The following is a 23910-nucleotide window of genomic DNA, read 5'->3' as shown; positions in this document are numbered from 1 at the left end:
GCATAACACATTATACTTCCATAGCCCTGCTGTTTAAAGATCTGCTTAGTTAGGCTCAGTTAGCAATACAGTTAAGTAAGTTAAAAGAGTAAGCTGAGACCGAGAGATATTCAATAAGCCTCATTGTACAGCAATCTAGTGGCAACACAGGAAAAGAGAACGAGAAATTCAGATTCCCTGAACTGTAGCTCTAAACACCGGCATCTACTTTTGCACTCACCACACTGCTTGTGTTTGAGAGGCACATATATTGACTGCAGAGGAATCTGCATTTAAAAAAAAAAAAAAAGCTCAAGGAAAGCATGTTCTGCCTTGTGGCAGAGGCTCTTCAAGACACTCCTCTTCAGATCCCCAAATCACTTTTCAGCATTCAGAAATTCATTTTCACTTTGAGATATGGAGGGCTTGTTATCCACTTCAACTCTATTTGTTTTAGCAAAAAAGAGACACTCTGAGTGTCTTAAAAGCAGTGCTTGAAAATGGCTGATTATTTTATATACTTGCAGCTGATGTCTAGCAGCTCACCCAGACAAAAAGTGCTTCCTCTCATGTACAGATAAGGGCTTTAGCATTGAGATGCTGTCGTGGTTTAACCCCAGCCGGCAACTAAGCACTACCCAGCCCCTTGCTCACTCCCCCTCAGTGGGATGGGGGAGAGAATCGGAAGGGTAAAAGTGGGAAAACTCGTGGGTTGAGATAAAGACAGTTTAATAGGTAAAGCAAAAGCCACGCACGCAAGCCAAGCAAAACAAGGAATTCGTTCACTGCTTCCCATGGGCAGGCAGGTGTTCAGCCATCTCCAGGAAAGCAGGGCTCCATCACGCGTAACGGTTACTTGGGAAGACAAACGCCATCACTCCAAATGTCCCCCCCTTCCTTCTTCTTCCCCCAGCTTTATATACTGAGCATGATGTCACATGGTGTGGAATATCCCCTTGGCCAGTTTGGGTCAGCTGTCCTGGCTGTGCCCCCTCCCAGCTTCTTGTGCACCCCCCCCAGCCTTCTCAGTTGGTAGAGCACGGGAAGCTGAAAAGTCCTTGACTAGTGTAAGCACTACCTAGCAACAACTAAAACATCGGTGTGTCATCAACATTGTTCTCACCCTAAATCCAAAACACAGCACTGTACCAGCTACTAGGAAGGAAATTAACTCTATCCCTGCCGAAACCAGGACAGATGCACACCGTGAAAGGAAACAGCTATGTCCACTTTGTCAGCAAGCGCCTATTTTGCACTTAAATTGGCTCTGGTCAACAGGAATACTGTGGTTAAGGATACAAATATTTGAAACATTCTGGATGGAAAATATCCGGGTACAGGTCGTTTTTATTATCCAACATAACTTAAAGAATGCCTTAACAACGAGATCTCTGCTACAAAAGACTATATAGGGTAAATGAAACTACCTATATATCCCAAGGCCACAGATTAGGATCAGATAACTGGGGGAACTGACACTGACCAGCCATCTGGGACAAGGCCCTGCTCTGCATAACACAGTTACTACGAACAGCAGCAGTTTTTCCAGCATGGAATTTATTCATTGGTTTGTACCTCGTAACATAACAGTTCCATGTGATTTTGTGTGTCTTACATACATGCACCTTTTGGTATGCAGCGTTTGGTACTAAAGGTTTTATACGTATCCTCGGTGACTATGCAAAATTAGACCTCAACTCTCCCCCATTTAGAGGTACATCATTCATTTTGATTTACATCTAATCCATGCCCGCAAAAATTTTAGAGCTTTGGTTGTATTTCTTGGCACACCACAGCAATAGAAGAGAAGGGCGAGCAGGAAGACAAGTGCAGTCTTCACCACCATCCCTGTGACCACAGAATCAGAAATTCAGGAAAAAGTCCCCAGTGATTTTCTTGCATCACTTAGCAGAGAAACAACCTCTCCTAGCTGTGCTGTGTTAGGGTGTGCTTTCCAACCTTGTTTATCCTGAAACTAACACAGACCTGTCTCCAATCACACTTATGGAAAATTGCCGACACAAGGCTAGCAACTGGTCAGTAACCAGGTTCAAAATATTGGTATTACCAAGGCTGTAAAACCTGTCACATTGAACGTAATAGTCCACAGAGTCAACAGCTTTCAGCTAATAAACCCCCGGCTGAATACATCTTCTGAAACCTGCCACGAGACTGGTGAAACCAGCTATCTGTCAGACTAGATTCTGACTCTGCTGAGTTATCAAGCCACATCTTGTCTCCTGTCACACTCCATGCCCAGCACAAGAGCGACATTAAAAAAAATTCTACTTCCTGAAACGGAGGATGGGTGGTAGATCGCAACTCTAAACCATATGCCCGGGTAAGCTATATTTATCAGTAAAGTACCTCATAGTATTCTTTGAGCACACGTGTTAATATTATTTTAGATCAATTCTGTGTCACAGTATCAAGAAAACTGTAATGCTGTCACACTATAAATCTGCAGCTTTAAAATCACCGTCAGGCTTCTCTGATGTGTGGTGAGGTCCTTGATGTTAAAACACCTTTCATTACTTTTATAGATATTTCAAACCCACAAGCTACTAATAGCAATTACTCTTTAGTGCATTACTCCACTAGCAGAAAATACATACCTTTTCTATATTAAAGCTGAACCATTATACACTTACATTCAGGGCTCCACAGTCCCTTCTGTTGTATCAAATACTTTTATCTATATTTCAGCAACTAACACAACTTTTACCACATCTTCTCAAAAGCTTTGCCTTTTTTCTGCTTGCCCAGCTCTATAAACACAACTGCTAAAACCCTAAAATAAAAAAAACAGTCTTTAAAACTGCACATTAAATGATCAGCATTTTGAAAATACAAGTGGGACAGTGTCCAACTTCCAAGGTACCAGAAACGCTCACTGAAGCATTTTACTGCAATAGCTAATCCTTGCCCTGCTCTGTTCTCTCTCTATTCCTTCATCTGCTGAGAAGGTTTCCTCAGCACCTCATTAAGAGACTTCAGGTTTTGCCATACTTGCACCTTTCAGCCTCCGTGGTACCTGCAAAACGCCTTGGCATGGAGCTGGCAGGTAACTGGAGGAAGGGCAGGCCAGGAGAGTTTAAAAGCACTGGTCAGCCGTTAATGTAGTGTAAGCAGCTGCTGGAGAGCATCCCTGGGGACAGGAACGCACAGCAGCACTGCACGTCAGCCCCAAGAGATACAAAGCAAGCGTACCAATTCACAAACCTGTGTATACGAGGCTGCTTTTTGGTTTTTTAAACCTGCTGTTTCACTGCCCCAGCTATGGTTCCACCACCCCTAGCACTACCGGCTGAGTTTGCCACTTCCCCCGTGCGGAGACCTGCGCTCATCCATTATGTCTAGCTGAGACCCTGTCAGGCTAATCAATTCCCAATGAACTCGAGACCCTCTACTTCATCATCTAGCAGGGAAAATCCCAAGAGCATCTTAAGCACTGACAAAAGCAAGAAGTTTGCAACAGGCAGGAGGGGCTGAAGGCGGAAGATGAAATGTGGCCATGCTGCCAACTTCAGCTGGAAAGCTAAGCTCCTGCTGCTGCCACTGAAGAGAGAGCCCTACAAAAGAAAGGGCTCCTACAAAGGGAAAACACCCACTTTTTGCAGAAAAGGAAGCCAGTTAATATTAGCAGCAACGTCTAGCTTCCACTGTTTTCACCCTCCGGTACCAACAGCCACAAAGAAGAAGCAAGCCCAATTTTCTTTCCAGGCTCTCTGTCCCATTCCTTTTGCCATGGAAAGGAGACCCTCAGTTTTGGGATAACAGAATTCAGTGTTGCCTGACCTGCTACGGAAGTTCAACCTGCGTCTGGACAACCTCTGTGTGCTTGTTCTTCCCTATACACTTAACTTCTATAATCTCCAAGGTAAAGGACAAACAAATGCCATGGTATCTTAACTTGGGATTACTTTGGTGACTCTACCTTGTAGCAAAACTACAATGCTTTGTATAGACAGTAAGCTTTGTCTTGGCATAGCTAAGATGCTACTCTGAAATCAAACCATCTGGATTTTTCTCAGCAAAAAAGACAAGCCTACAGCTTTAAAACATCGGCGGCCAGCGTAACTAACATTCCAGTCAATGCAGGATTTTTTTTTTTGGTGAGTTCATGTTGACACAGCTAGAAGGAAGCAGTAAAGAAAAAATGTGTGTATTGAACGGTGCATGCAAGCACAAACTAAACAAGACAAAAAACACTGAAATGAATTTTCCAACCTCGGTAGTGAATTTATGCCAAATTCTCCTGAGAACTGGGTTCAAAAAGAATGAAAATTGTAGACAATGAAGACAGTATTTTTAACTAACACATTCACCTACACAAACTTTCTAATCCATCTTCTAGTAATTAAGAAATTAGGCTTCTATAAGGAGATTAACTGCCTTTTCATCCAGGTTTAGCACTTCTTTCAAAGTCGATGAACATACTGATCATGGAGATACTGACAGAACACCGAGAAATACATGTATGTTGCATTTGCTATGATTCCACACAAAGCTTTGGGGTTTGTATGTAGCTTTACTAAGGTGGATTGTATTATATATAATGGCAATCTACAAGAAAAGACAAGTGCAGTAAGAAAGCCGAAGGCTAAGAATTCAGGACCTTCAAATCTTTCATGTGACTCACTTCACTTTCTCATCTTAATATGTATCTAACTACTGTATCTAACAGATATGAAGTGGCTGTATCAATCTTATCTGACCTACCTCACCTGTGGGGAGAGAAATAAGTTAAATGCTTCTAATTTAACCATTTCTGCATTTAAATGTTGAAATATGGCCTTACAAAGTAACTCATCACCTACTCTTCTTTAATTGCAAAGGTTCATGCTGATACCCAACACGTTTAAGGTCATTAAAACTAAAGACCTAATGAACCAATAATGTCTAGAAACTTATTTCCAATTTCTTCTCCCAAATGGGCTTGTAACAACGACAGAAACAGAAACAGAGTTTCTCAAGTGTCAATTTGTGTTGGAATTGTGTCAATTTTCCTGGAATTCTTTTTAAGAAGAAAATGAGGAAGCTCCAAAATACTGAAATGTCCCGCTTTTGAATGTTTAATTACAAAGAGTCTGTTCTTATTTATAAAATGTCTATTTGAGACACTGCTTAAGTAATTCCCTCTTGATCCAAAGACAATAAAAGGGCAGCAGGAAGAAATGCTTTCAAACATGAAGAGAAAATAAACAGAAAATAATATAGGTAACTAATTAGGGACAAATAAAGCAATAACTGAAACTAAATGCAGAAGAAAAAAGGTTAAATTCTTTCTTGAGTTTCATTAGGCTGGACTTCATTCTAGAGCATACTGAAAACAAGAGGATTCCTAAGCATTGTTCATATGCATTAATAATTAGAGCTCGAAAATAATTATAATTGAGACGAGTCAGAATTGTCCCAAAAACAGCTCTGCTCTGTCGGAAACCAGGCTGCAGGTTTTTATGCAGAGCAGAAGTACCGACAGAACTAGCAGATGAGATCTCCGGTCCACCGATGTTCATTTTTAGTAAATCCTTGAACGCGGTACAGATTCACTTAGACTAGAAGAAAATTCCCTATTACCAATATTTAATAACCACAAACCAAACCATCTGGATGACTTTGGCTGGTTAGCTGAAATCCAGAAACTCACACATGCGCTCTACAGAGCTGATAAGGATCCAGCCAGTAACTAGAGTAGGAATGTAACTGGTTCCACACCAATGTGATTTTATAAACTGTAGGTCCCATTTCATTCTTTATCTACAGGTTTGATTGATAAAAGTAATTTTACAGTTATAACAGTCTTCTCCAGCACTGGATTCACTACCACATGATAGATTTATTTAAAACAAACAAACAAACAAACAAACAAACCAACCCACAAAAAAAACCAAACCCCAGAAGAGTATCCGATAGCCATAAAGCATGAATTAAAAAGCTTAGGAAATGGGTCAAAAAGCCATTGTCAAAGGGAATCATTATTCAATGACATTTTTCATTTTTGGTTAATGACATCCTAAAGGGTGTCTTCTGGGACTCATAAAAGATCCAGCACTATCAAACATTACATCAGTGGCCTGGAAGTGAAAAATACAGTCCCGTTAATAAAATTCAGATGACACGTGGATAGAAAGGGCTGTAAAGAACAAGCAGAAGGACCAGAAAATTACACACATATATTTGAATTCCTGGAAATAGCTTACTCCAATGAAACACACCACTGGGCCGACCCCAGACCAAATGTATGCAGGGCTTTACTGCAGCACAGAGCAGTAGACCTCCAGCTGGGGTTGAATCCCATGAAGAGATGGGATCAGTCCCAAGAAAGCACCATTTGGACCTTTCCAAAAATTTTGGAAACTTTTCTGCTTTCTGGGAAGAATGGGGGATGGGGGAACGGGAGGCACATGCTGTGAAAGCAGCCTGCCATCCGCTGGGCAAGACCTAGCTCTTCCTCCACAGTCCTCCCCCTCCCACCTCACTGCTTGATGGCAAGCTGACCAAAATAATCCTTCAAAAATATGCTAATTTAATTGTTATTTTTAATTGTATCAGTACCATTCATAACACAGCCCCACAAGTAGCTGCATCGGCACCGCTCAGGAGGCCATACATTGCCGTGTGGAACTGGGAACACTGGTGTAAGGAGAAGGGCAAGAAATAACAGACCACCTTTGCAGCGAGAAAAATATAACTGCCATCAGAGTCAGGCTGCGGCAGAAAGGCTAATGGGAGCCTTGGGATGCACAAGGATAGGAAAAAGCAGGATGACTAGGGAAGTTTTAACCCTGGATCGTCACTGAGACCAATACTGGAATACTGAATCTAGTCCTGGGAGACGCGGGGGAGGGGGGGGGACGACGGGACAGGGAATGAAGAGGATAAGGAGCAGAGCCACTGAACTGTTTTGTGCAGGGTGTAAATGCCTCACGCCAGGAGGTTTAAGAGCTCAAGCTCCTCAGTTTGTACAAGAGAGCACAGACAGCTGAGTTGGTCACAGCAAGTAGCTTCATAGGGATAAAATAAGTAATGGTACAGACTGCTGTACTCTGGCACAAAAATGCATGCCAGATCCAAGACAGGAAGCTGAAACCAGAATGAATCTAAAGAAGTTAGAAACATATTTTTAACAGCAAGAGATCAACAGATTACCGTGGAAAATGATACCTTTTCCCACCTCCTGTTACACTCAAATGAGAGCCGGATGCTTTTCCAGAAGAGCATTTAATAGAGTTTTTAATTTTCAAAAAATGCTACTGGAATGAAGTTGGATGAAAGAGATGAAGCTTACACAATTGAAAGATGAAGATGTGCCTAGCCTTAACCTCTGTGAGTGAGTGGGCAGGATGAACCACCTCTCTCATTTCCATGCAATTGAACCTCTATGCCAAACATGGGCTCCACAGTGACACTGTCAGGCACAGGTTGCACCACAGAGCGTTTAACAGAGACGGGAAAACCATTAGAGTGATGTGCACTGATGCAATACCAAAGACCACAGATGGGTGCAACCCAGCAGCAGCTGACGACTCCTCACGCAGTGGGGAGTTGACTCCCATGCCTTCCCGCTTGCCAAATGCCATGCCTGTTTTCTGCCCCGATACCAAAGGCTACGGCTTCACCTTTGGCAGCTTCTACTCTGCATTAATAATATGCAGTAGCAAAAACGTGCTGCGCACTGAAGGTTTAGGACAGCAGAAAACGAATGGGATGCAATATAGAAATAAATAGCCCAAGGTATTTTAGTACCAATTATTAATTTTCATATTCAATAACACATGAGTGATGAAGGTCAAATAAGCATAAGCAAGAATAAAATTTTATGCCAGCTACACATTACCATAATACAAAATATATGCTTCTTCACTGTTTATGAATTTCACATTTAGGGCTAGATTTGTGTATGTTAAAAAAGCACTCTGTGAGTTTTATCAGACAAGTGTCTGCTCCACGATCAAGTCTGGTTTTAGTAACAGGAGGGACCAGGAGCTTACCCATTGCAGGGAAATTACCTCCTCTCTGGCCTACGAGGATTTGTATATGACAGCGGACATACAGGGGTTTCACACTGTCACTTCAGAAGCTGTGCCAGTTTTCCTAAATATGCTGGAACTCCAAGACATTAAAACCTGGGAAATCCAAGGAAGGAAGAGATTTCATTTTGATGTGTTCAGTTTTAACATCCAAAGGTGTCAACCAAATCTTACTGAGAAAAAATCTCAGCCAAACTAATATTCATATACATCAGTTACACTCTCAAATCTAAAATAAGTTAGTAAGCAAACTAGAGTCTGACACGACGATCCATTTGATTAGCTTTATACGAGCAGTTTCCTTCACCAACTTCAAATGTAGATGAGTTTCAGGGGAAGAAGATAACATTGTGGGGCTGACTCCTTAAAGCAGAATAAAAATGTAGAATTTTTATAAACAAAAATTCAGGTGATATTTAATGTTATTTTTACTATTCCATATAAACATGGCTCATTTGATTTTTTGGGGAGACTGAAGATTTGTACTGGTAAAAGAAATTGCAGAAAAGCTAATGAAACTGGAAGGATGACAAGTGTGAACGGAACACACAAGATCTTTAAAAATCGAAAGAGTTAAAGAAAGAGCAGCTGCGTCCTGAAATCACAAAAGACAAGGAACTTGAGCAGTCAAGGGAAGGGAAAGAAAACGATTAGAGCTTTTGTTTTTCTGCATCACCCGTTCAACAAATAAAATTTTTTATTTTATTATGCATGTATATAAGAAAATTTTTCCTGCTCCAAAGACAGGGTGAGAGGATCAGGGCAGAATCTGGCTGCTCCTGGCCCACAGAGGAGGAAGGGGCAGAGGTGAGACAGCTCCTAGAGACATCCTGAGAGCAGGATCCCTCCTTCTGTTGGGAAGGGAAGGGCACAGACAAGGATTATATCTGCTGGAAAGAGCCAATTCTCGTAACAGCGACCACCCAAATTCCCTTTTACTTCTCCTTTGGCAGTAGCAACAGCAGCAGCACGCCAGCAGTAATGCCACCCAGGGAAAGATGGTCTTCAAAAGCTCAAATGCTGCCAGCTCCTCCTCAGTGCAAGACTCCACACAAGACAGAATTAGAGACTCGTACAGAAAATTAGATTGGAAGGGCTCTCCAGTGGGCATATAGACCAACCTCCTGCTCAGGCAAGGATAGCTTCAAAGTCAGAGCATGCTGCTCAATTATTGAAAGTCTCCAAGGATGGAGATGCCAGGGGCTCCCTGGGCAGAACTGTTTTCCCTTATGCTGAGCCAGAATTTGCTTTAATGCAAATCATGACCATTCCTTGTCTTTTCACTGTGTGCCTCTGAGAGGAGTTTGGCTCCATCCTCTCTAGGACCTTCCTTTAGGTGGCAGGAGACTGCAATTAGATCCCTCCTGAGCTTTCTCTTCTTCAGGCTAAGCTGCCCCAACCCTCTCATCCTTCCCTCGTGCGGTCGGCCCCCTGCCTTCCCAGTGGCCCTCCGCTGGGCTCGCTCTCGGTTGCGAATATCCCTTTTCTCCAGGCGGGGCTCAAAACCATATTCAGTGTGTGAGATGCAGCCTCACAACTGCTGGGTGGAAGGGAATAACCATTTCACCGGACATGCTGGCTGTGCTCTTGGTAACGCCTTCTCGTGCACAGCTAGCCTTCGTCACTGCCGGGGCATGCTGCTCACTCATGTTGTCATCCACCACTCCCAACACTCTCTTTGCATCGATGCTATCCAGACATTTTGTCCCCAGCCTGCACAGACGATGGAGTTATTCCCACCCAGGGAGGAACCCAGGGTTTTGCACTTGCCTTTGCTGAACCTCAGGAGGTTCCTCTCAGCCCACCCCTGCTGAGGTTCCTCTGAACGGCAGACCTGCCTTCCCGCGTGTCCACCACTCACCCTCGAGTTTTTATGACCTGAAAACCAAGTTTTTGCCATCTGAAAAGCAGGGCGCATCTTGAAAATGTTAAACAGTATCAGCCCCCAAAACCAACTTTTAGCCAGCTGCCAGTTAGACTTCAACCCACTGACTACTACACCCTGCACACCTGCCAGGACACCCAGTTTTTCACCCACTTTGCAGTTCACCCATCCGCTTTGAACCTCCTCAGTTTGGCTTCGATGGGAAATTAAGAGCCTAGAAATCATTATATGGCAGTCGGTTGGTGCGTAACCATGAATTATTTCTATGAAATGGCTGAACATTCCCTTGAACAGGAGAGCTAAACACAAGGCAGGCAGGCAAATGAAAATACAATTAAGCTTTCCAGAAGAATGTCCTTCAACTCTGGATTAAGAGGATTATACCACTTAGTAATACCATTTTTATAACCCCTTGGGTCCAAGTTTTCTGCAGATAAGTTGAGAATTGAAATTCCCTGGAGTAAAGCTACTCAATTCTTGCACAAACTACACAGCAGTCCACTTTTATAGGCTGCTTTGCATGTCTGTGCGAAGTAGTTTCAGAATAACTTGAAATCTTGGAAGCAAGACCACACAGCAAAACAACCGTGTGTCATGGTCACGCTGCAATATGACTAATTTAATAAAACATACGTTGGAGGATTGCTATCGTACAGTGTTGCTTTGGAGCATATTTAACAAAACCTTATCTCAGATCATCTACATCCTGTTTAATTGGTATTTATGTGCATCAAAGCAACACTACAAAAACACTGTTACGCTTTCCACTGAAAAATTCACATTTTCCATTGAAAAATACGACTAGAATTGATGGGACCTGGGAAACAGCAGATTCTGATTTTCCTCACAAAGTTCATTACGTAGGTGGCACTGGACATGTCAAGAAGGTTAAGAAAGGCTGGCTTTAAGCATAAGCAACCCACAACAGCGATCATCCAGGCCTGGTTTGGTTTTAGTATTAACCCTTTGCCATTTCACATCGTAACACAGGGCTCTCTCCTCTGTGCAAGAGAGACTCCTGTGTGCTCTGACCTATTGTACAATCCAAATGAACTACAATGAGTTACTAGTTGCAAGATTTCTGGCACTACAACAAAGCCATCCTGGCATCCAAACTGCAGAACAGGATGAAAGCCTTTAAAGAACATTTTTTTTTAACTTTTCTCTGCAACCAGAGCAGCATACTAGAAACTCCTTTAAAAATAAATGAAACCTGGATTTTGCGAACAAACAGATGAATCCTAGGTTGCAAAAATACCTGTGCTATTAACATGAACTCTCAGAATAAACAAAAACTCTGCAAATTCTTTCTGCAGAATGTTACTTTACGTACAGTACATACCTTTGTGCAATCTGGTAAACTGACCAGGACAGAGTCAATAGGATTTGCCCCAACTTATCCCAACTGGCAGCTTGTTCCACAATTAAACATAGCAGCAGAGAACTGAAAGAAACTTTCTGAGTCATCAGGTCCCATCCCTTAGTAGTGCAGGCTCCCACACATCGTCTAATCCTATCGAGCTTCATCTTAAACCTACTCAGGTTGTTTGCACCATTATTTGCTTGTTTAAAATACTTCAAAACCATTTAAAAGAGTAGTTAAGTATTTCCTATGTAAACCCTGCGAAAAACACATTTCTTAACTTATTTACTACTACCTAATGCACTGAAACATGTTAATACTCTTTGATTCAGGAAAAGAATTGATAAGAACACATACTTACACTAATCATTCAAATCTTATAAATAATAGTAATAATGATACTTTCCCCCTCCCACAGTTGTTCCACGTAAGTATCTCTGTTTACTAGGACATAGGTGGTTACTTCATAGAGAAATGTTTTTTAAAAAAATGTTATTTCATCACATTTTCAGAGTGGCAAAAATCAGGTGGAGCTGTAAGGTGGTGCTCTTGACACCAGTTACTCTCTCCTCCAGTCACTTGCAGCTGATCTGGAGCAATCTAGAGATACCTAGCACAATGTCCATTACTTTTGCTCCGAAGCTATGTAAAACTTAAGAGGCCATCACCGAGCCCATTTAAGCAGCACTTTTCAAAGATTTAAATTATAGGGTAAGCCATCCAGGAAATGTTTTCTTACCACGAGGGTTTTAATTTAAACAACTGCAGTACTGGCTCTAGAGCACGCAGGCAGTTCAGGACAGGAGGCATCCAGGAAACCCTACTGTCACCATCATTTGCTCAGAGAAATTCAACAAAAGGGCCTCTCCCAGAGCCTGCTGGCAGGTATCTTGTGCGCGAGTACCTGGCTCCCATTAATCCTATTGCAACACGGGTACCTCTCTGAAAGAACGATGCTACTCTGGGCTTCCAGTCAAAATAATAAATGCTGCCATAGCAATCAGCTAAGGCAGGAAAAGAGGAAAGGTTGTGGCTGGACAATGAATTAAGGTACACCACATAGTTAAAAATACCCAGCATGGAAAAAGTACACAACTCCTAATATGCTGGTTAAGTTAAAGCCTACTTGGAGCCCAATCTCCAACCAGGTCATATTAAAGTACACAGTTTTGTCTATACTGGACTTCCAGATTTATTAGCTAGCTATTCTAATGGGCCGTGTAAACTCTAGCCTAGAGGAGGCCAGGGACAGAAAAAGGCACCATAATAAAAGGGACTGGGCAGAACTCTGGTTTAGATCCAGAGGTCTATGGGAGATGCAAGAGATGAGTTCATGCACCCGAGATTTCCTGAGCATGGACAAGCAGAAAAACCCAAGCAAGAAATAGGCTTAGAGAGGTTTTACACAAGATAGCAACAAAGCAAAGTTTTCCTCTTCTGAGAATACCTCCCTTTGTCATAGCTTAGCGAACTACCTGGATACAAACACATAAACAGACCAAAATCTGCAAACACAAATGCTTAATTGGATTGCTAAATAATTAGCCTGATTTGTATTTAGACTGAAATGTTAACTGTATTTGATTTCAAGTTAAGCTTAACACCTATACGTGCATTTTTATTTTTCAAAGACTTCTTTTGATTGATTCTAGGTAGACTGGCTCACACATAGGCTCATCTGTAGAATTTGAGACCAAAGATGAATTTTGGCACCAAACTTCAGAGTCAAAACTAGTGCCTTAAATGCAGCTCCCTACAAGTGCTGGGATCTCCATGAGGGAGGAAGATGACCACACTATACATGTCATTTACATAAAGATATACACTATTTATGAAGAAAAGGAAGTGGTCATTTAACTAAAAAGGCTTTACAGATACTTATGCTGATTTCAAAAGAGCATGTAAAAGTGTTAAATCACCGTTTCCATACAAGGGACCGATTCTCTTAGATTTAGTGATGACAGTGACCTACACCCCAGACCCTGGGTGTACACTGAGCATCTGGCCTGAACCTTTAACTGACATGCTAAAACACATCACTGCATTTACATCATTTAGTGCCGATTCCACGGTTAGGTAAGCTCAGTCATTTTCGGGTTTAATTATTATTTCAATTATTTCAGCATTATTTAAAAAATGTTATTTTAACTATTATCCTACTGAGCAAATCACCTTCTTCTAAACTTAGTAGCCCAGAAAGATATTATTTTAATAATCTTATCTCTTCTGAAATAAAATGTTAATTTAATTTTGTTGATGCACAAAAGCAAATTTCTGAAAAAGTAATAAAAAGACAAAATAAATAAGAGATAGCTTTCAGCCAAAGGACTTAACTACTGGAAAGAGTATAACCTAAGCATTATTGGCAAAGGAGCAAGAGTAACACCTACCACAGATTTGGGTTTGCTGACTGCCACCAGATTGGCCAGAAAGTCTTCATCGTACAGCTGGCTAAAAACATGGGCATCGTAAGCCACCATTATGGAGATTTCTTCCATCATTTTGCCGGCAAGCTGCCGTTAGCAGCCAGAGCAGGTTGACAATCCAAGGCTGAACCTTGGCTCAGTTCCGTGTCAGTTGTTCACACCCACCTGAAGAAGCTAATGAGGAAGGAGTGTCACGAGAGAAAATATGACCCAGCAAATCAGCTCCCATGTGGGTTTTCCTCTCAAGGGTGCCTTTTATTGTCACGGGAAGCACCCATGAAACACCTGCTCACACTCCCAACACCCAGCTTGCAGAAGGCGTTTGCTTAAGTCTGGTGAACGCCAGGGAAGTAGTTTTAATTCCAGTACGAGGCTGAAGATGAAAAAGCAGTAGCCAAACCAGATTAGTATTAAGCAAGAAAAGATCCATCAGTGCTTGACAGCAGGATTGGAATCACTTCTGTTCTTCCCAAACTTTGCAGCAATTGTTTATTCTTTATATCCAGTTTTCTCCCACAGAAAGCTGATATTCTTGTCAGTAGAGTCTCGCTTTCCAGTGAATTGCTTCTTTTGGCTTATTTGTAAATTCACAGAGACTGGTGTAATGACGATTTCTTTCAGACATTCCTTGGAATTTTCCACAAGTTTCTAAATCTCTCCTTTAAACTCTTGAAAAACACTTTCTCTTTTACGCAGATCCAAACTGCATCTCGTGCCGTGTAGATGCTTTTTGATTTTAGCAGGAAGATGATGGCATCAAGTCACAACCTTCCAAAAAGAGTCCTTCAGTTATCCATTTGTAATACAGGGTAAAACACTCATGCAAAATGCAGTGAAGGCTGTAAGCTCTTCCTTGAATAACCTCGCACCTCCACAAGTGAAATAAAACCGATTTATGCAATTGAAAGTTTGCACAGTAGAAGGTTTTTAACCTGAATCTGCGACTGGTTTGCTTTTAATCAAGAAGTGATATGGTATCTCTTGTCTATGAGTCCTAAACCGCGTAGCTGCTTTCCAAATTGCTCCTGACTTTCCAATTCATTTATTGTAACATCTACCTAACACAGAAGAAAAACAGCACAAGGAAAAAATTCTGAAAAAAAAGATTAAAAATCAATATTCTCAAAACTACAAATGAAAATCTAGAAAATAATAAGTGATTTGAAGAAACAAACAAAATGTCCCAAAATGAAACTCCTTTCAGGAGACTCAAGCAAGGGCAAACTCCTAACCAAATGAGCACTTCTGCTTAGACTCATTCTCCACATTTTTATCTTCTCTGGAAGCCTTTTGTTCTTCCTGGTGAAAAATCGTACCTGCTCAAGAAACATAAATCATTTCAGCCGCGCATTTGTCTCCAAAAAGAGTACATGCTGGATGCTGCAAATCTGGTAGAAATTTCAAGTTCAGGTTGCTGGTAGCATATGGTTATGCTCTCGCTTTCCAGAAGAAACAGGGTCAGACCCACCTTGCTTTTCTCTTTTTCTTGTGCTCCTGGAGTATCTTTATCAAAGATTACACGGGTATCTAAATAGCACCAGGTGCTATTTGCATTTGAATAGGAAATTTGAGCAACAGCTATAGCGTACAGGATTAAAAACCCAACATCTCCTTCACTTAAATAGGGGGCGAAATTACATGTTATTGCTAGGAAACAGAGAGAGTTCTAATAGGCTTATGGCAAACAAAAAATGCAGCACTTGAGGTTAAATCCTTGAGACTAAAGCAGATTCTGATCATGCTTAACCCCTGAAGGAAGAAGAAAGGTATTTTTTCCTTGAAATGCACCTACAGTGCATTTTTTTTTAGTTTTTCTTCAAAGGCTTGCAAATTTTTTCCAATTAATTCCCACAGCAGAGATACTTTAGATTCCGATCCTGAAGCGATATCCAGCTCATGAGATCGCTCTCCGTGTCACTTATACAAAAATCATACCTGCTATGCTAAATTCCACTCAGGTTTTCCGAAGCGCTTTAAATGACCACTTCCTCTTCGCTTTCATTGCCTTGTGGGGTGGGTTGGTTTTTTTTCTTGTAGCAAAAGTTAAAAGGGTAAGGCTAAGAGTGGCTCCTCCTTGGCTGCCTCTGAGGTGTGCTGACAAAGGCACCTGTTGTAAGAGGTAAAGAAAGTCCCTTCCCACAACCCCTCCCGTCCCGCTGGCACCCGCTCCGGAGGCTCCCAACAGGGACTGACGTTACATTGGAATAGTCATGTAGGCACAGGGGAGAGAGCAGGCGGTGTAAGAACAAACATTCCCATGTTAATGAGAGACCAATTTAATTCTGCAATAAGGGCAGGAGGTGGAGAATGCAAATGATCAGAAGTACGCCACAGCTGCAGCTACTCGGATCCCTTCCCTGATTTAGCCAACAGGCATTTCTATTTATAAGGAATTATGGACCAGAACCTATATTCCTTTTTTTTTCCATCTTAAACAGAAGGGTTGCGATGATTTAACAGAACTAAATCTACATGTTACTATTGTATTATTGGCCGAATAATTCTTCTCATATCTATTCTTGACAGAGGGCTTGTAATTTTGGCATGTTCTAACTAGCAATCGCAAGAACTAACAACTGATTTTTGATGTTCGCTAATGCATATCTTTACCTTAGAAAGGATGTTTTTCAGCTGTTATTTCAAGCTAATGGAGCTGAGCTGCCCACAAATCCCTACAAACCTGCATTTTACATCCGTGTTAACAGTCTATGCTATACTCTGAATCAGCACACAAAATTGTAAGTATCAAGCCAGTTAAACTAAATCTTTTGAATTAAACTGACCAAAGCAAATTTGTCCACCCAGACATAGTGGTAGCATGCTCACACCAGAGGAAATGGAAAGGAAAAGGCAACCAGAGAGATGCCCTTGACCACCTCCTCAGGCCGCACTACACACTCCTCCCAGCATTTCAATACAGAGCCTTCCCCTCAGCCAGGGTCTCTGAGATTAATAATCTATCAAAAGACAATAAAAACCACGTAGTGCAGCTTCGTATTTCTTTAAATCAAATAGCGCTTCTCTGTATAACACCATGTCTACCTTGCAGCAGCCTTCCTCAAGGAACAGGAATGCAGTCCCCTCCACGACATAGTTTTGAAAGCATACCTCCGAAGCAGGAATTTTTTGAGAAGCGGTTCAACCAAGCAGTCAGGACGACAGGAGAGAGCCAGCAGAAGGACAGGTGAGCTGCAGGAAACTCTTAACTAATTAAGGTAAATAGCCCTAATTACAGTTGTTAGGATTTATATGCTGGTGGATAACAGAGGTGAGTGGAAAATTCCTGAATTGAGCAAACCAGCTAGCTTAGCAAAGCAAAATCCTGCTCACTCCCAAGATAAATTCACTCTCACTCCACCCCCAGGAATGTCTTGCTGCTATCTGATGGGGATAGGATCTTCTGATAGACGGGAAAGCGTTACGTATGTGAGGTATGTGCAGCTTCTTGCTAAGCACTCCCTTCCTGCCACCGCGTTTCTGAAACATAAAGGCATTTTCTGCAATTTGCTTTTCACGTATTAATGAATCTGGGAAGATCACAGCAGTCTTCAGATAAGGAAACATAAAACTGCTTTCAGAGCACTTGGAATGGCATTTGGCAGCCTTCAAGATAAGTTTACAGGGTTTTTTCCCCCAAATGGGAATGAATAACAGTACTATCACGCTCTTTTCACAATTCCCTTACCCATTAATGACCTGCAAGAACTGTTTCAAACACAACCAGCAAGTGAAAAACCACTTGGTTACAAATCAAACGCTGTGAACCCCAACGCACAGTTACGTTCTCTCCTCACCCACAAAGGGCTTGCTGACCATCAGAGAACAGCAGATAGCCCAAATCTTCAGTCCGCACACTCAGTCACCTGCAGTGCCACCTAAAGCCCCCCTAGACATCGTTGCTGCCCTTGGGAAGCTGCCCTGCTGTGCCAAGCCCTCGGCCACACCAAACGCCTGTGCTGGAGCGAAAGGCAGGGAAGCAGCTGCCCGTCCTTCGCACAGGTGGTTATCCCAGTGAATTAAGGAGCAAAGCATTCACTGCTGTGCTGGTGCAGCCTTCGAGAAGACTGCGATTTTATTCATAACTCTGTTCCAGTTTTAGACGTCAGAAGGTAAATACCTTTAGACGTGTTTTGGGATTCAAAGTGAGCACTGAACGCTAGGCCATTGCCCACAGAAGTGCCCCATACCAGTCGATAAAAGCAGTTACCAGACTCAGGCTGATCTATAGTTCAGCAATTGCTTCTCCAAGTTTTATTTTTATTATTTAAAATGTCAAATAACATGGCCTATTTTTTTTTCCCCCCAAAGAAGTGGGTGTATGCACCTGTGTTTCTCCTAAAATAATCCTCCAAATGTGTGGAAAAATCTGGGCTTGATGTGCTTTAGCGTATGTACTTACACGGGTAAATCCTCCCAATTTGCAGCTACGACACATTCTCCTGATTTGAAAGCAGGCAAAACTGTAAATTCATTTTCACAGATTAAAGCCAGCAAAGCCATCCTGCTGGAGAGAGCGAATGTTTCTCTCCCAGCGCTGGCAGAGGTCAGTGTGGCTGGAATTGCTGGGGCAGAGGCATTCCTAACAAACCAGTGACACTGGCGTGCACTCCCCCTCAATGGAAATGTGTAGCCCACCACAGGGAAAGCTCAGGACTTCTGAGCCTTCATTTTATGTTGCCAGCTCTGCCTCTTGAATTATTTACTGTAAGCATGAATAATAGAGGAGGGCAGTACTATCGCCCTGGTCTCCTTCAGTCTTACGGGAAAGCACTAGCAGCAAAGTCACTGCAAAAGCGGGAGGAACCTTTACAAATGCATTCAGTGCTTCGTTATGGATTAAAACAAACATAGCAGAAAATACTCAAAACACCCCTCTCCCAGCCTTTCCAGCCTCCCCAAATCATCTGTATGCCACACAAAAAGCTAGTCCTGCTCCCATGCAACAACTGCTGCGTAAGGATTTTCTTCCACAAAGTTCCTAGATGATATTTTAAGCTCATGAAAAGAAGTAAAACTATTTATTAGCCTCACCTCTAAAAATACAAAGGGTGCAAGAGCAGGCCAGCCAATAGACCCCCAACCTATTGGAGGTCACTCCCTGTATTTTTAAAAGTATATTCTCGATTAATTCCATTCTGTGTATTTGTTCTGTTTCTCAAAGAGACGGTTGTTAATGCCTGCAATTTTAAAGGGTTTGGGTCAAGTTTGCACTTCATTTCAGGTTTTACATTAACTTGAAACTACAGCTAAACGAGGGCATGAAGCTGCCCTAAAACAAATCCGCCCATTTTCATTTCTAAAAACCATACGAACCTGAAAAAGATTAAACAGCAGCGTAGCTGAGATGCCAGCCTGCAGGTACATACTCATTATTATTCAGCTCAGTCCCTTCCAGATTATGTTGCAGCCTTTTAAATTAACTCATGACTCTCTTTTGATTTTTAATTAATTAAATTCACATTTTTAATTTATGTTTTCATATTTCTTTTCCATACTGCCTCTTTTACTTTCTAAGGGCAGTAGAAGTTATTCCCTCTCTTCAGCTAAGTTTCCTTCAGATATTAACTGTCTGGCAGAAATATCTCGCTTCGTGAACTTCCTTCTTGTCTGCCGAGAATCTGCATTAGAGCTGGGATGACTTTTTGCTTGTTTGTGTTTCCAGCAGTGAAGGCAGCACAGGACTCCGACCAGTCCAAACTACTGATAGAGTTTATCCATGGCCCCACAAAGAGTGACGGGTGATGGAGGCAGCGGGGCAGAGGAACAAGGAAAGAGCCAGACACCCCTGAGCCAGTGCTGCTACCAAGGAAAAGGAATATTGAATCTTACCGTGAGATTTTGGAAATCCTAGCCTTTGGCTGTTGAAAAAATTGGTTTAACAGCATATTCGGGGCATATATTGTATGTAGAACCCAATATAATCGACTGAGGTTTAAAACAGAGCTAGGCATATTTCTTCTTTACCCACCCTTCTCTTCTAGCAAACCAGGACATTTTTCTTCGTACTTGCAAAGGCAAGGGGTGGTAGTGGTGAGCTCCACGACACGTAAATGGCTGCTCCAGCCTAATGCACTCTGAGTGGGGCCACACTAGTTTGTACTGCAGACACCCCTACAGAAATCGTTCAGAAGGAAAAGGCAGAAATTCCTAAACTGACTTGAGAATAATTTCCTGAAAAGCTGAAAAGCAGCGGACTTCTGCCACCTGTTTCATGTTTCACCCCTTCTCTTTGGGAAACCATTTTTTTAATTTCCTCCCAGTTCAGTGATGGCAGACGCCCATAAACCAGTCAACAACACAACTGAGGGAGGCAGCAGCAGTTCAAGAGCAGGGCCACGTACCAGGGACCTTCCTACACCTGCTCCACAGCCACGGCCAGCGTCTCCTGAATCTCCCTCTCCTCAGAGTCCAGTCAATACAAACAAGTCCCTCCAGCTGCTGAAGGGAAAACACTAACAATCTGTTTGCCATTGTAAATGTCTCTGATATATATTCCCTGAGGCTATTAATCCAACAACTGAATAATGTTAGTATGGCATTTAGACCATGCAAATGCCATTGAGAGCTAAGTTCCAGAATAAACTGATCCTAACCAACACTACCTGTGAAGCGTATTTTAAACTTGTTGCATTATCACTTCAACTGGTATTGAAAAGAAAAAAAAAAAAAGGGTCAAGCATATTTTTTCAAGAAAATTAGCACGGCAGTTATATAGGAGTGCTTTGCATTTACAATTATTTACATGGATTTCTGGCTTGATTTCAGTATTGCTTGATTTTGGGATTTTACCCAAATAGCCCACAAGCTAATGCAAGCAGAGCCACATTTTGTCAAGCAAAAGCTTCATCAGAGTAACAGAGCTAGTTCAGGCTTCATACAAACAATAACCATACAGCAAGCATGTACCTGTATCGCTACCTTCACCCATGGTCTATTGGCTTTTCATTTAGAGCATATGATCAGCAAACAAAAGGTATTAATTAACATCAAGTAGCACATTAAATATTGACATTTGTCACATGAAGAGACTCAGATTGGGGCTCAGGACTCAGGGCTTCTCATTCTAAACCCATACCTGACTTTCTCAAGGTAGATACATCTCTCCATATTTTTCTTTCCCTCCCCAAAGAGGGATTAACAGTCCTTATCTACCTCCCCAAGGAAGATTAATAATGCTAAAATTTATGAAAAATGCAAAATTGTACGTGGTGGTATTATTATTGTTGTTGTTACACTGTTGTCTGACAAGTTTTCTCCAGAGTGCTTTTGAATGTCTTATGAACTAGCTAAGCTGCACAGGGAGGTCGGACCCTGCAGCAGAGCGCAATGACGTATTTACCTGGATGACCTGTCTGAAGTATCCTCTATCACATCAGATTTAGTATCTTTACTGACGGTCACTTTGCACCTGACCTTTAGCCTGGGACAAGAAAAAAAAGAGAAAGAACAAAAGGCTGGAGAGCCAGACACTGTGAGAAATTCTTGCAGTTAAATAAAAAGAAAGAAAGAAAGAAAAAGGCAGGACCACAGCACATCCTCTGCCCATCAAAACCACTGGAGCTGGCCAGGCACAAACCCACCATAATATACTCTACTGTGCAATGATGAGGCAGGGGCTGCTCTGCTGGTACCCCTGCAGCACCACGGCAAAGCCCCAGAAAGGTCTGTGGCCATGTCTTCCACGTGGACCTCCTGGCAGAAACCTCATGGAAAAGGTGAGACATTTCTATGTGTAAATACTACAATAGTAATGGCATATTCCCAAAACAAAAAATAAATCTGCAGTATAATTGCTTGGAAGATGAGATAAAGAGTAATTAAGACTGAAATGATGCGAGTGAGCAGGAAATGGCGCATGGTGCCAGCTATACTGGACTAAACCAGACAGAGTAGGCCAAGTATCTCGGCGGTTGAGGTACAGACGTCAGACAGTTTGATTGTGAGACGCAGTGTAGACTGAGGCATGCTTGAAGACTTTGAATTGAGATTATTTCGTGCATTACACATTATAAGTACAAACTACTGCTACTTTCCAGGAGAGCAGTGTGTCCCACAATGCTGGAGTTAAAAATGAAAGCATTAACTTGGAGGTCAAAGAACTGAATGCAGCCAAAAAAGTCCAGAAAACAGCACTTGCTAGTGTATATTCATACCAAAGATGATTAACAGCGATCTGATACAGAAAGCATGTGACATGAGATCCATTTGATGGGAAGGCAGCTAAGTCTCAGCCCTCCCCTGGACAAATTCCCCTGGAATTTGTACAGGTCAACTCCAGAGGAGGAAAGAAGCTCAGGATCGTGCAAGCTGATCAGCCAGATGAGACTACCAGCAGCATCCACTAATCTAAGCTTCACATAATCCTTTGCCACTAAATCCCTATTCATCATCATACAGTACAGTGAAAGGGAAATTCTGTTCTCAGAAGATGATTTGGGAGACAAACTATTTCAGTGCTTAACTGTGCTCATCTAGTCTCCTACTGTGAAAATCTACATCTATGTTTAATACTTCGATATACCACAATGAGAAAAGCTTCTGTATTTAATATGATTTAAAGATTAACCTGTCTTGATTTGACTGCTAATAAGCTTATTTTAAGAGCTCAAATGGTATGTATGGAGGAGGAGAGAAGGCGGGTTCTCACACAAGTTATCAAAGAGCTCTCTACATGATAATGAGGTATTTCTTCAGATATCAGAGACCTGAGATATTTCCACATACTCTTCTACCCTCCTAATTTGTCTTATTCCAAGTTTGTCTTTTATTTAAAATCTGGACTACAGGTCTTGTTTTACTGCTACTATTGTATCTATGCAACTAAAAGAAATGAGGCACTCCCTAAAAAAAATAATCAGGAATTGGTCCAGCTTAGCACAGATGTCCACAGGGCAAGAGAACATTTGCTCCTTGTATCCATGTGCTCAGGCTGGGCACAATGCACTGCTCAAGCCGAGGTAAGTATTTCTGCCGTGCGTGCAAGGGCTGTGATCCCTTGGAAGCTCACTCACTCCCAGTGCTCCTGGTGACTCCCCTCAACATCCAAATAAAGGGCTATATTTAGAGAGAAAATTGAGCTATAACTTCTAGTCTGTTCTTGATTTTTAACATGCCTTTTATATAGAGGAAGTGCTTAAGCAAAATTCCTTCTGCAAGGAATGCAACAGAAGTGCCTGGAATGAATGAGAGCTAATTTTTGCTTGATTTGAAGAAAAAAACCCCCACAACAGCAAACAAAGAAAAACAGAAGTTGTAATAAAATTTAGGATGATTTGCAACAAAAAGTTTTAAAAAAGAGGTTTCTACCATAAAATTCCTCAATGTATTTCCAAATCATACTTTTTATATGATGAACATCATTATTTTCACTGTTTGGAAAGTCAATCCCCTAAGCAAACAGGAAAAGCATGCTAAAAAATGGGAAAGCTGGGTATATACCCATGAGAAAGTAAGAGATAACCACTCTTTCGCTTCTCTCAGTTTTGATGTTGGTTATGAATGATAAGGCAGCAGTTTCAGCCTACCATCCATTGGTATTCAGAAAGGATACCATCTATCAAATTTCAACTCTGTGTTTACAGTTCAAATTAATAGGGGGGAAATCAGTGTCTGCATTTGTTCACTCATTTAGAGATTGCAAGAATAAACCCTAGGGGTTTGTTCTTTTGCCTACAATAACAGTGAACTGCAACATTTAATCTGATGGTGTAAACATGACGCTGATCTGAAAATGAAGGAAAATAAAACAATTTATAATAACTAACATGAAAAAGAAAAGCTATATTGCTGTCTCCATATGGATGTTCTATGCAACGTAAATCCAGGTGATCTATGTACTGGCTTGAAAGGTTATAGATGTCATTCTGTGCTGCATTTGTGGGAGAATAACTCAGTTTCTAATTACTCTTTAAAACTAATTACTCTTTAAAAGCAGTGAAGGATTTGATCACCTTTCTCAGCCATATGATGGTTGTCTCTAGGAATGCCACACCATTTTTTTCTTCTCTAGATATGTCTCACTGCAGAACTTCACAATAACCTGGAGAACTGAACACGGACTTAGCAACACTCCTGGGACTGGAAGAGTTGCCGGGGATTGGCAATTGATTTAGCAGTACATTAACTGGGCTCCCCCCAGTTTTAAGGAGAGTGAAATGAATGAGTCACACTGGTGATTCTTGTGATACAGCGTATCCCTGACACTGCACAGTATTGACATTACTG

The 23910-nt window shown here is 41.7% G+C and overlaps 1 protein-coding gene across 1 annotated transcript in view; it reads right to left on the bottom strand.

Annotated features, from left to right (window-relative positions):
• The window catches only part of LOC103913370 (rab GTPase-activating protein 1-like), a 36494-nt gene extending 22733 nt beyond the window's left edge, over positions 1-13761 (bottom strand). Inside the window, exon 1 of the mRNA XM_009319859.1 lies at positions 13651-13761. Coding sequence (XP_009318134.1) covers positions 13651-13761 — 111 coding nt within the window. The remainder of the gene's footprint in view (positions 1-13650) is intronic.
• Between the last annotated feature and the right edge of the window lie 10149 nt (positions 13762-23910).

This window comes from Pygoscelis adeliae, unplaced genomic scaffold (genome assembly GCF_000699105.1).
Source record: "Pygoscelis adeliae isolate BGI_AS28 unplaced genomic scaffold, ASM69910v1 Scaffold283, whole genome shotgun sequence".
Taxonomy (NCBI): Eukaryota; Metazoa; Chordata; class Aves; order Sphenisciformes; family Spheniscidae; genus Pygoscelis; species Pygoscelis adeliae.
This window is presented reverse-complemented; position numbering and strand designations above follow the sequence as displayed.